This window comes from Aegilops tauschii, chromosome 7, assembly GCF_002575655.3.
Source record: "Aegilops tauschii subsp. strangulata cultivar AL8/78 chromosome 7, Aet v6.0, whole genome shotgun sequence".
Classification (NCBI taxonomy): Eukaryota; Viridiplantae; Streptophyta; class Magnoliopsida; order Poales; family Poaceae; genus Aegilops; species Aegilops tauschii.
Genome location: NC_053041.3, coordinates 181,551,207 through 181,564,529, shown reverse-complemented (window position 1 = coordinate 181,564,529; position 13,323 = coordinate 181,551,207). Strand labels below are relative to the sequence as shown.

The following is a 13,323-nucleotide window of genomic DNA, read 5'->3' as shown; positions in this document are numbered from 1 at the left end:
GAATTGGGGGGCTGGATCAAAATTCGGGCGCAGCTGCCCACTTGGAGCCACGGGGCTCGGTGATATAGAACCACCCCCGCTGCCATAAGTCGGAAGATTTGGCAAAAGATCCTTTCAACCAAACGGCACTAGCAAGCTCGCTCACTATGGCACCACCGCACTCTGCCTGCTTCCCCTCTATCACTTGCGGCTTCACATTGAAGGTCTGGAGCCATAAGCAGAAGTGCGGAGGAGTTCGGAGGAAGGCTTCGCACGTCACGATAAACGTCGAGATAAGAAGAATAGAGTTCGGGGCCAGATCGTGAAAATCTAGCCCATAATAGAACATGAGCCCTCGGACGAAGGGGTTAAGTGCAAACCCTAACCCGCGGAGGAAGTGGGACACGAACACGACCCTCTCGCCAGATCTGGGGGTGGGAATAACCTGCCCCTCGGCAGGAAGCCGATGAAGGATTTCCGCGGTCAGATACCTCGCCGCCCGAAGGTTTGCAATATCTCCCTCCGTGACAGAAGAAGCCACCCACCGGCCTTGATGGCTGGATCCGGACATGATTGGAGCTTGTGGCGATTGGAACCCGGGTGTTGGAACTCGGGGTAGCAGGGGTTGAGGAAGAAGCAAGCGTGAAAGAAAAAGACGGGTCTGTACCCCTATATAAAGGCCGCGAATATCAGACGTCTCCTCCTAGGCCTCAAAACTTGCCTATTCCCTAGGAGTTGTACCCAAGTGACGGTTGGGTTACCCACGTCTGGGTTGATAATAATCCCTTAAAAAGGGAGAGACACGATCTCTGCTGGGATAAGACATGCCAATAAAACCACGTCTCGAGACGTGGGACGGCGGGCTAGCTAACGGTTCGAAAATAATGGCCGAGCAGGTGTGATGTCATGTTTCCAAAAAGTTGTCCGCGGATTGGACTTGTGAAATATTATATATCCTCTGCAGTTGTGTATATAGGCCCGGATACAATTAGTACATCTGAAGACTATCTTGGAGTTCGGAAAAAGGGAACCCGCCTTGCAATGCCGAAGACAATCTGCGCGTCGGACTCCTCGTCATTGAAGCCAGGTTCAGGGGCTACTGAGGGATTCCTGGACTAAGGGGTCCTCGGGCGTCCGGCCTGTTATCTATGGGCCAGACTGGTGGGCTGTGAAGATATGAAGGCCGAAGACTCTACCCGTGTACGGATTGGACTCTCCTTGGCATGGAAGGCAAGCTTGGCAATCAACTATGAAGATTTCTTCCTATGTAACCGACTCTATGTAACCCTAGATCCCTCCGGTGTCTATATAAACCGGAGGGTGTAGTCCGGAAAGCATATACTCATTACCATAGTCATACATGCTAGGCCTCTAGGGTTTGGCCATTACGATCTCGTGGTAGATCAACTCTTGTAACACTCATATTCATCAAGATCAAGCAGTAAGTAGGGTATTACCTCCAGAGAGAGGGCCCGAACCTAGGTAAACATCGTGTCCCCGGTCTCCTGCAACCATCGACCTTAGACGCACAGTTCGGGACCCCCTACCCGAGATCCGCCGGTTTTGAAACCGACGGTAGGGTCCTCTGTTTTGTTGTTCCAAGTTCATTTGGTTGCTTCTTTTCAAATTCAATATGACAGCAATATCACAACAAGTTTCACAAATATGACAGCAATATCACATATTTTAAACAATTAAACTTGGGCATCACATACACATTGTAGCAAACGGAGTTCAACTAATTAGTAAACGGAGTTTCACAAATAGCAAACACATAGATCCACAAATAGCAAACACATAGTTCCACGTAGTTTCACAACCACTAGACAAATTCAACCAAACGAAGTTCAACCAAATAGCAAACACATAGACAACCCAACTACAAGAGCCAACTATCGAAGATTATAATCAGTTGCTCCTTCCCCTCTTGGAGGTACGGTCCTCGTTACTCTTTGTACGAGTCTCTTCAGTCTTCTTCTTGGGCCATCGAGTAACCGGTCTCTGGAAAGGGTCCGGACTCAGCAAATCCTTCTTCTTCGGATTCCTCTTCGGCAACTGAGGTGGTTGAGATGATTGAGTTGGTGGAGGTCCATAATCTTCATCGTACTCCTCCTCCCGGTTGCTCTCATCCTCCTCCTTCCCTTCTTCATATGTGGCCTCCTCCTCCTCCTCATCCTCTTCCTCCTCCTCCACCTCCTCCACCTCCTCCTCCTCCTCCTCCTCAGCCAACCTAGATGACGAAGGAACCTGGCTTGATGAGCCGATGTGAACCTGTGTGGCTACATGTTGATAAGCTTCAACGGACCCAGCTCCAGCACACCCAAGCAGCCCTACTAGCTTGCGACAACGCTTCACGAACTTCTGCACTCACAATGAAACAAGGGCATAATAAGTATCAGGTTTAGGATTGCAAGTGAACAAGATGCATCTGTTCCAAGGATGCTGAAATTGTACCTTCATCGTCCCCCTCATTTTGTTCTCAGATTGTATGCTCCCGAGGATATCACCTAGTGCATCTGAGGCATCAAAGATGCATCTGTTCAGCTCAGCAGACTGCAACGGCATAAGTCAGTCATGATGATGAATAGAATAGTTTAAATACAACCGTCGGTTCAAACTTACCACTCTGTTGATGAGGGGTGCAAACTCCCTAAATCCACTATGCATGTCTCTGATGCCGGTCTGGTAGGTTGCTTCCTCGGGGTCATCCCTCTCCAGCTCTGCGATGTCTTCCGCCGTCCACCGAGGCCTGAGACGAAGACGGTGCTTCCGGCCATCATCGTACCACCTCATGTGTCGGTCCAGGTAAGCATCCCAGTCCGTCACTTTCCTCTCCACGTCTTTCCGGTACCTCCGTCGATTCCACTCCGTCACATGAATTTTATGCTCCTCTCCCCAGTCTGTGATCGACTGATTCTTCGGCCGGCTCATCCTGCAAGGCATAGGCCACAAGAAACATCATAATAAAGTCTCCACGCAATGAAATCATGTGCATAGAGAACAAAGCACTCACAGGTGGAGCGTGTGGCCGCCGGTATCGGTGGGCTGGCCCGGTGGGGTATGCTGATACACCCCAAACTGCGTGGCCACGCGGTGTGGCAAGTGCCACTCGACGGCGTACACACAGATCATGGGCACGATGCACCGCCAGAGACCACGGTCCGCCTCGCACATCACATTCAGATCAAAGTCCCACTCTCGGTCATACGGACACTAGTTTACCTATTACATATACGTTGGTAAGTTCCCACTCTCGGCCAAAAGTGGAATCAAAGAGAACGGTGTTGAGCGAGTTCATATACCTGCGTATGCGTCAAAGCGTCTAACTCGTTGGTGTAGGTCTTGTACGAAGTCTTGTTTAGGCCCGTGTAGAGTTTGACAATGTCCCACTCATAAGCTACAGTGGGGTGTCGAGTCTCGTCGCTGTCTTCGCTATAGGCACCCCATGGGCGTCTTGGCATCTTCTCCGGACGCCCCACCGGCAGCCGCTCCCACATCCAAACGGAGAAGGTCCAGACAAAGCCACCCATATTGGACTTGTCTCCCATCCTCTGCGTTGCGTCGTCAAGCTGCAAAACATCAAATAAGGATCAGATATAACAAAATGTCATGGACACACTTTCGTAGGTAGGTAGGTAGGCAATTAGATACTCTCTTACCGAAAGGTATAGGTAGGCGAGAGATGCGGTCCCCCAACTGTACCCTGCATCCCAGTCCGCTAGGAAGAAGAGATACGACCAGTTGGCAGAGTTCCCGGAGCTGTCTGGAAACACGACCTCCGTGAGAATGTACCACAGGTAGGCCCTCGCGTACCACTCCACAGTCGTCTCGTCGGCGCCTTCGGGGCATTTCTGCCGGTGCTCCGAGAGCCAGATCAACGGCACACCGGATGTACGGTTACCCTTAGCAGCGGGGCAGTCACCGATGAGGGTGGCAACCCTCTCCTGCTAGTTGGTCCTCTCCACTCGCCCGGTGAGTGCATGACCCTCGATCGACATGGCAGTAATCATCGCCCAATCCTCGAGGGTCACCGTCATCTCCCCGCATGGCAGATGGAAAGAATGGGTCTCCAGTCACCACCGGTCAATCAACGCTGTCAGAGCTGCGTGGACAAGTGTCGGTGGCTGACGCTTGAACTGGAACACAAAACCCAACAGACGGGCTTTCTTGAAGAACGGCGTGTAGCGCTCGTCGTAGTCCATATGCCCATGAACCCCGTGACCCCTCATGCGCAGTGGCTGGAGCATCTGTCAAAAAGTGAACGCCAAAAGTTAGAAAATTATTTTCATCAATCCGAAAACTTTGATCAATATTTCATTCATATCACTTACCTCTCCGTTCTCTATGAAATGGGCACGATGACCCTTGTCGAATGCCCAGTCCAGCATGGAGTACCGTGGGCCGATGTTGTCCGCAAGAGGTGGCCGCCTTAATAGAATTTCACAAACAAAAGCATCATAAGCATAAGCATACATAAACAAACAATGAAATCAAATCATATCAAAATCATATCAACATGCATCATATCAAAATAAAATCTTAAGCATATTCCTCCAACAACATCTACTACACATGATGGATCAAATCATATCAACATGCATCATATCAAAAAAAATCCTCCAACATACATCATATCATCATATTTTTAAATAATTTTTTCCAAACAACATCTTCATATCATCATATCAACATGCATCATCAAACTAGGGTTCATCTTCACACTACATCATATCCTCATATCAACATGCATCATCAAATTAGGGTTCATCCTCATATCAACATTACATCGTAATTTTTTTAACAAAAAAAATTATGAACTAGGGTTCATCTTCACACTAACATATGAACTATTGATAAGAATTCATATCCAATACCAGTAGTTACTAAAGAACTAAGAACTAGAACTACAATCAACCTAAAACAATCTTAGGTGAAAAAAATCCAATCTAAGTTCAAAAATATGAGGGATTTCAAGCAAATAATGCGTCGAATCGGAAGCAAGTTTGCAAAAACTAATTGGAGGGATCGGAGGAGCTTACGTTTCTCTCTTCGGGGCCATCTCGATCCGCAAAAATGGTGAAGATCAGAGGGGGAGAGTGGAGGAGATGAGAGAGGGAGAGAGGGCGACTTGGGGGAGAAAATGAAGCAACTGCCGACGGGGGGAGGGTGAGGGGTGGGGAGATGGGAAGGGGCGCAGGGGCACAGGGTCTCGGGCGAAATAACTGTTGGGGATCGTTGCGGAAATTAAATTTTTTCTACGCATCACCAAGAACAATCTATGGAGTCTTCTAGCAATGAGAGGGAAAAGAGTGCATCTACATACCCTTGTAGATCGCGAGCGGAAGCGTTCAAGTGAACGGGGTTGATGGAGTCGTACTCGTCGTGATCCAAATCACCGATGACCGAGCGCCGAACGGACGGCACCTCCGTGTTCAACACATGTACGGTTGGGAGAGACATCTCCTCCTTCTTGATCCAGCAAGGGGGAAGGAGAGGTTGATGGAGATCCAGCAGCACGACGGCGTGGTGGTGGAAGCAGCGGGGATCTCGGCAGGGCTTCGCTAAGCTCAGCGAGAGGGAGAGGTGTTACGGGAGGGAGAGGGAGGCGCGAGGGCTTGGGTGTGGCTGCCCTCTCTCCCCCCTTTATATTGGGTCCCTGGGGGGGCGCCGGCCCTAGGAGATGCAATCTCCAAGGGGGCGGCGACCAAGGGGGTGGCTTCCCCCCAAGCCAAGTGGGGCGCCCCCACCCCCAGGGTTTCCAACCCTAGGCGCAGGGGAGGCCCAAGGGGGGCGCACCAACCCACCAGGGGCTGGTTCTCTTACCCACTTCAGCCCATGGGGCCCTCCGGGATAGGTGGCCCCACCCGGTGGACCCTCGGGACCCTTCCGGTGGTCCCGGTACAATACCGGTGACCCCCGAAACTTTCCCGGTGGCCGAAACTGGACTTCCTATATATAATTCTTCACCTCCGGACCATTCCGGAACTCCTCGTGACGTCCGGGATCTCATCCGGGACTCCGAACAACTTTCGGGTTACCGCATACTAGTATCTCTACAACCCTAGCGTCACCGAACCTTAAGTGTGTAGACCCTACGGGTTCGGGAGACATGCAGACATGACCGAGACGACTCTCCGGTCAATAACCAACAGCGGGATCTGGATACCCATGTTGGCTCCCACATATTCCACGATGATCTCATCGGATGAACCACGATGTCGAGGATTCAATCAATCCCGTATACAATTCCCTTTGTCAATCGGTACGTTATTTGCCCGAGATTCGATCGTCGGTATCCCAATACCTTGTTCAATCTCGTTACCGGCAAGTCACTTTACTCGTACCATAATGCATGATCCCGTGACCAAACACTTGGTCACATTGAGCTCATTATGATGATGCATTACCGAGTGGGCCCAGAGATACCTCTCCGTCATACGGAGTGACAAATCCCAGTCCCGATTCGTGCCAACCCAACAGACACTTTCGGCGATACCCGTAGTGCACCTTTATAGCCACCCAGTTACGTTGTGACGTTTGGCACACCCAAAGCACTCCTATGGTATCCGGGAGTTGCACAATCTCATGGTCTAAGAAAATGATACTTGACATTTGGAAAAGCTCTAGCAAACGAACTACACGATCTTGTGCTATGCTTAGGATTGGGTCTTGTCCATCACATCATTCTCCTAATGATGTGATCCCGTTATCAATGACATCCAATGTCCATAGTCAGGAAACCATGACTATCTGTTGATCAACGAGCTAGTCAACTAGAGGCTCACTAGGGACATGTTGTGGTCTATGTATTCACACATGTATTACGATTTCCGGATAACACAATTATAGCATGAATAATAGGCAATTATCATGAACAATGAAATATAATAATAACCATTTTATTATTGCCTCTAGGGCATATTTCCAACAATAACTGCCCGGACCCTACCGCCAGGGGCTCTGGAGGTAGGGTTAGACAGCCTACCGCCAGGTGCCCTAGCGGTAGGGTGCAACGGAGGGGGGACGGCGGCCGTCTCCGCGTGCTGACGTGGATAAGTACCTTACCGCCAGGGTCCCTGGCGGTAGGCTGTCTAACCCTACCGCCAGAGCCCCTAGCGGTAAGAAAAAGGGTCAAATCCCGAACTTTTTTCAAACCGGGGCCAGATCCTGAATTTCTTTGGGAAAAGGGTCAAAACACGAAATCTTGCCGGTGATGGCTGGGGGACTGTGGGATGTTGCTGCTGTAGCACAGGTTGCAGGAGGAGGTGAAGGTAGAGAAAGCGGTGGTGGAGGAAGGAAGGAAAAACACGCTTGAGAAAAATAAACTTGGGGCTGGAAAGTTCGCACCTTGGGCCGACGGTTCTCCAGAACGGCTGGAACCGAACGCGGACGGGCCCTGTCCGCCGGTCTGCCATCCAGCCAGCCCAGTGCCTGCGCACAACTGGGCTCTCGCAGACAGCGTGGTCCTGCCTTCGCTATAAGAGGAAATAACCATCTAAAGCTTAATCTCCACTTCTCCATCTCCACTACTAACAAACAATCAAACAAGAACTTTTTTATGTGCACCCCGTAATTAGTCCCCCAACATCGCAAGAACCAATCATCACCGCATGATTAAGCCCACAAATCTCAATCTGATGGTCACAATTTATCTAATAGCGGGATGGTGTGTACTTAGCAATTTCTCATGGCTGACCGTACTTCACCAGCAGAGGGGTATTCCAACTACCAGTCCCACGTCCCCTACAATCATGCAATTCCGATCGCAAACTAGGGAAACTCAACGAAATTGGCTCCTCTCGCCCTTACCCCGACGCCTATATGCCTTGCGTCACCACCGCGCCAGAAGCTGCCCACCAACACCGTCTCCTGCCTGCACGGCGACCTCGCGGCACTGCGCCGCTCCGTCGCCTCCCTGCACGATCGCCATCGCAGATTGTTGCCGCTTGCAACGTGGAATCCGTCATTGGCGGGTGCCCAAGAGCCTGCGCTCGCAGCGTGGCATCTGTCCACGAGATCACCAGTGCCCAGGAGCCTGCCCCGGCAGGCCGGCTCCCACGCGGCCGTGGCCGCCCTGCACGTCCCCTGAACCAGCCGGCCACACGCAGCTGTAATTCTTTCCTGTACTTCTTCAGGTTCGACTTCTTCCTTTGACCTGTTGCAGCATTACTCAGGGCTAGAATTTTGAGAATAGAGTTCTAAAAGATATAAACAGTTGGACAGCAGAATGCTATAAGCCGTTTGTTTTACATCTCTAATTAATGGTTTTCTATGTGGAAAATGGTTAGTGTTTGATTGTAACAAGAACTAAGAGCTACACATATAGAGTTCATGTTGCACAATCAGACCGTCTTGTCTCTCTTATTGTGACAAATCAGCTATGCCAATACAGACCAGTAAAAGAAATCAGCTAAACTTGCATACATACCTCGCAGCTCCATCAGATCAGGCCAAAAGCTCTCCTGTGATGGGTCACCGAGGAGCCTACTAGAACTTTTAGAGCTCGCCCTTGTTGAGTACAGAGAGCATGTTGAGGATGGAGACTGGTGAACGAGCGATAAGGTACCAGCAGAAAGACCAGTAGAAATAGCGTATCAGAATCACATCATCATGTTTCCCAGCAATCTTCCGATTCTTCAGGACACTCACCCTGCTAGAAACAGATAGTTATCAATATACAGAAGAGAGACACCCCCAAACTGAAGATTAAACAACAGTGAGAATGAACCATACCTTAACAAAATCCAAAATCTGTTGAAACAGAATTTTTTTTAATCAAATATTTGTAACATAGGCAGATCAAGTGTAGTGAAGATTTTTTTAATCAAATATTTGTAACATGGCCACATGAAGGAGCAATTGAAACTTTGGAAGTAAATACTTCTATTAGCACCTACTCAATCTGTAAAGAAATATAAGAGTGTTTAGATCACTAGTTTAGTAATCTAAATGCTCTTATATTTCTTTACGGAGGAGTAAGATGATTTGTTTTGTCAAGTTCACATCCAGAAGCGTTTGAACCTTGGCTTATATGACATATTCTTGACAACATGCGCAAAAGGAACTGATGGACCACAAATATTTTATAACTGAATATCTGCAAACTGCATGATCCTAACCTCCTATTACAAAGTCAAACAGTTGAAATTCCATGGAAAGAACATTTGAAGTAGAAATAGATGGAAACGAGATAAGATCAAAGAAAAATAAACCATAGAGGATAATAACCTACACACCAGCAGCACTACATAAAGAACTCATTACTGAAGGGTGAAAAGCTGTATGCGGCCATCAGAACATAATTATACGGCAACACTGAACGAAAATGTGCCTAACCAGATTCAGCCATAAAGAGTACTAAATAGAAAGCAGTTACTTAACAAAGATAGGATACATGACGAACAAGTGATGCAAATAAAGCTGATGAACTAGCATGGCTAAGTATTATCATGAATAGACACCTCCTAAAAATTTGTTCAGTTTCACCATCTCTCAATCCTCTGTAGTGTCTTGTTCATTGATACGATAACATGGCATAGACTTCTAAAATTAGCCAAAAATGAGGACATAAAAGGTATAGCACGGGCTGACTTGAACGGCCTCGCACCAGATACAGACTGAATTTATTTTCACATGGTCCTAGATTGGCATTGCATGACCCTAAAGCAGGAAACCAAATTGATGGGGGGAATTCCTAAACTGACCTGAGGATCCATGGGCGATGCCGTAGAAATCGAAAGTAGGCTGAGCTGAGCATCGTAGATAGATCTCTTGTTAGCAGCCCACGCAGGCGGGCTCCACCAGGCAGCGACTCCATCGCTGCTTCATGACACCAACGAGACAGGAGGCCCAACCCGTGCAATGTTGGGCCGGAATGGGCCAACTGAGCCCCGAGCTCACTTACAAAACCTACCACGGACGAAGGACTCACCATCCAGAGGATCACGGCAGAACCGGCGGCGGCGACCCTAGTTACCTAGCTCATCTAGTTTCCCCTTTTGCAAGAACTCCAATTCATGTACTGAGATCTGTATAAGCTACTACTCCCTCCGTTTCTAAATACTTGTCTTTCTAGGCATTTCAACAAGTGACTACATACGGAGTAAAATGAGTGAATCTACACTCTAAAATATGTCTACATACATCCGTATGTGATAGTCATTTGAAATGCCTAGAAAGACAAGTATTTAGGAACGGAGGGAGTACTCCAGAGAGCTATATTAGATCGATCCATATATCCTGCTCCTCACATCTGGTATCAGAGACATCGATTCTCGGAGTCGCTTCCACTGCCGCAGATCATCGAAACCCACCGGGTTCGTCAAGGTCACCAGCAACTCGAGGCCATGGATCCCGCCATCAAGACCTATCTGGACTCCCTCAAGCACTCCCTAGACGCCAACACGGCGGCGATGTAGGCCCAGTCCATGAAGATCGACGACCTGCTCACGTGGCGCCCCGATCTCGAGCGCCGCGTCACGGATCTGAGCGAGGCGGTGGCCGCACTCCAGTCAGCACCACCGCCAACCTCAAAGGCCACGACGAGGAGCAGGCGCGCCCCTCCGCGCTGACGCAGCCCGGCGACCCCACCGGTCCGGCGGCGAGCGCAGCAGTCAACCAACAAGGGCCCGATGGCCACGGCGCGTTCCATCTACAACGGGGGCCACTGGCGGCGCCTCTCGGGACGCCGCCACCGCTCCCGGCCAAAGGTCAGCTCGAGACCCCGTTATCCCCCTTCTCCCATGCCAACCAGATGCTCACGGGCCTAGGCCAGGCGCATCCTTCGATCACGTTTCCACAATTTTCGGGGGAGAACCCCAATTTTTGGAAAACTCTCTATGAACAGTATTTTGCTATGTTTGGAATCGTACCTTCGTTTTGGGTACCGATGGTAGCGCTCAATTTTTCTGGAGCGGCAGCAATTTGGCTGCAATCCATTCAGAAGCGCTTGGGTGATTTTGATTGGGACTGATTCACCTTGCTGTTGTGCACGAGGTTCGGCCACAATCGCCACCCGCTGCTGATGCGCCAGTTTTACTCTGTTCGCCAAACGTCCACGGTGGCTGATTACGTTGAACGCTTTGAGTTAATTATCAATCACCTGAATTCATACTCTGATTCCATTCACCCTTATTTCTTCCTCACTCGTTTTGTGGAGGGTCTGAGGAGCGACATCCGAGCCGTGGTGATGGTGCAGCGCCCTCCTGATTTGGACACGGCGTGTGCTCTCGCTATGCTCCAAGAGGAAGTGGCCGAAGGGGCGTGCAGCTATCTGCCAAGACCTCCTGACACGGCTCCTCGAGCGGCCGTGCCACTACCACTACCACCGCCACCGGTGCACCACTCGACACCTACGGTGGCCACTGATCGCCGTGGGACGAACACAGCATGCGCGGACTCGGCCAAGCTTAAGACGCTCCGTGAGTATCGGCGAGCACGCGGTCTCTGCTTCAAATGCAGAGAGCGGTGGGGGCAAGATCATGTGTGCCCCACATCGGTGCAGCTACATGTCGTCGAGGAGCTTCTCGACCTCTTTGGCCTCGACAACACCATCGACCCGTAGCTGCCCCGCCTGAGGACACAGTGATGGCTATATCGCGCTCAGCAGTCTCCGGTGGTGTGTCTGCTAAAGCCTTTCAGCTCCGCGCCTGGGTGCAAGGGCGTGAAGTGCTCATGTTGGTGGATTCCGGCAGCACCAATTCCTTCATCGACCGGTCTCTCGCGGAAACCATCCAGGGCGCTCAACCTCTTCTTCGCGCATATCGCGTGCGAGTCGCGGATGGTCGGGAACTGATCTGTTCAGCCGTCATTCCCAACTGCTTGTGGTGCTCTCAGGGCCACAATTTCAACACCAACCTGAAGGTACTGACGCTGGGCGCCTATGGCGCTATACTCGGCATGGACTGGCTTGAGGCACACAGCCCCATGACTGTGGACTGCCGCGCCAAGCACTTGCAGTTCTTCCAACACGGCACCTCTGTTTCTCTCCATGGGCATGAAGCTGAGTCTACCACCTGCCTACTCGTCAACGCATTACAGTTGCAAAGTTTATGCAGAAACAATGCTGTCACGCATGTGGTGTGCTTATTTGCAATTTCTGACGACACACAAACAGCTGCGCCCACACCACCTTGTCTGCAGGAAGTGTTGGTAGAGTTTGCAGACGTCTTCGGGCAACCTGAAGGGTTACCACCTCGCTGCAGTTGTGATCACCACATTCCTCTTGTGTCGGGCGCCCAACCCTTCTCTAGCAGACCTTATCGTCACAAGACGGAACACAAGGATGAGATCGAAAGACAAGTTGCAGAACTGCTCAAGTCTGTAGTAATACAGCTCAGTACCAGCCCCTTTTCATCACCGGCCATCCTTGTTAAGAAGAAGGGTGGCACACGGCGACTGTGTGTCGACTATCGGCAGCTCAACGCCCTCACATGCATTGCCAAGTACCCTGTGCCTGTGATTGAGGAACTTCTGGACGAATTGCTCAAGTCTGTAGTAATACAGCTCAGTACCAGCCCCTTTTCATCACCGGCCATCCTTGTTAAGAAGAAGGGTGGCACACGGCGACTGTGTGTCGACTATCGGCAGCTCAACGCCCTCACATGCATTGCCAAGTACCCTGTGCCTGTGATTGAGGAACTTCTGGACGAATTGCACGGCGCTTGCTGGTTCTCCAAGCTCGACTTACGTACCGGTTATCATCAGATCCGGCTAGCTGAAGGGGAAGACTACAAAACAGCGTTCCAAACCCACTCAGGACACTATGAGTTCAAGGTGCTTTCGTTCGGTCTGGTAGGAGGTCCGGCTACCTTCAACGGTGCGATTCAGACCACGCTGCAGCCCGTCAATAGGAAGTGTACATTGTCATTCTTCGGTGACATCTTGGTGTTTAGCAAAACTCTACCTGAACACCGAGAACACCTGCGTCAAGTCCTCGAGCTGCTCCGCAAGGACCACTGGAAAGTCAAATTATCCAAGTGCGAATTTGGACAACAACAGCTCTCTTATCTTGGACACGTCATCATCGCACAAGGAGTATCTACAGAACCTTCCAAGATAGCAGCAGTAGCCAGCTAGGCAGCACCCACGGATGTAAAAGAAGTCAGGCGTTTCCTCGGGCTTGCAGGCTACTATAGACGATTTGTTTGCAACTTTGGGATCATTGCAAGGCCGCTGTTCAATCTCCTCAAGAAAGGTACTCCTTTTGTCTGGTCTTCTGTCATGGAGTCTGCTTTTCAAGCTCTCAAGTCCTACCTAGTCTCGGCAACGGTTCTGGCAATTCCGGACTTCTCCAAGAAATTCACAGTCGAGACTGACGCCAGCGACAACAGGGTGGGAGCAGTA

At 50.3% G+C, this 13,323-nt stretch overlaps 2 protein-coding genes across 2 annotated transcripts; one reads left to right on the top strand and one right to left on the bottom strand.

Annotated features, from left to right (window-relative positions):
• Positions 1–1,721: 1,721 nt before the first annotated feature.
• Positions 1,722–7,544, bottom strand: LOC141028022 (uncharacterized). Its single transcript, XM_073505804.1, has 8 exons — positions 7,327–7,544; positions 4,311–4,407; positions 3,639–4,226; positions 3,282–3,548; positions 2,993–3,201; positions 2,602–2,911; positions 2,434–2,532; positions 1,722–2,340 (listed from the first exon to the last, which is right to left on the bottom strand). The coding sequence occupies exons 5-8, from the start codon at positions 3,151–3,153 to the stop codon at positions 1,888–1,890; spliced, it is 1,023 nt and encodes a 340-aa protein (XP_073361905.1). The 5' UTR covers positions 3,154–3,201; positions 3,282–3,548; positions 3,639–4,226; positions 4,311–4,407; positions 7,327–7,544; the 3' UTR covers positions 1,722–1,887.
• Positions 7,545–10,511: 2,967 nt separating this feature from the next.
• LOC141028021 (uncharacterized) lies at positions 10,512–13,056 on the top strand. Its single transcript, XM_073505803.1, has one exon. The coding sequence runs from the start codon at positions 11,434–11,436 to the stop codon at positions 13,054–13,056; it is 1,623 nt and encodes a 540-aa protein (XP_073361904.1). The 5' UTR covers positions 10,512–11,433.
• Positions 13,057–13,323: the final 267 nt, after the last annotated feature.

Coding starts and splice junctions, on each gene's coding strand:
- LOC141028022 (XM_073505804.1), bottom strand. CDS start 3,153: ATGTGCGAGGCGGACCGTGGTCTCTGGCGGTGCATCGTGCCCATGATC. Junction 2,912..2,992: donor GGCGGCCACACGCTCCACCT/GTGAGTGCTTTG, acceptor TATGCCTTGCAG/GATGAGCCGGCCGAAGAATC. Junction 2,533..2,601: donor CACCCCTCATCAACAGAGTG/GTAAGTTTGAAC, acceptor ATGCCGTTGCAG/TCTGCTGAGCTGAACAGATG.
- LOC141028021 (XM_073505803.1), top strand. CDS start 11,434: ATGCAGAGAGCGGTGGGGGCAAGATCATGTGTGCCCCACATCGGTGCA.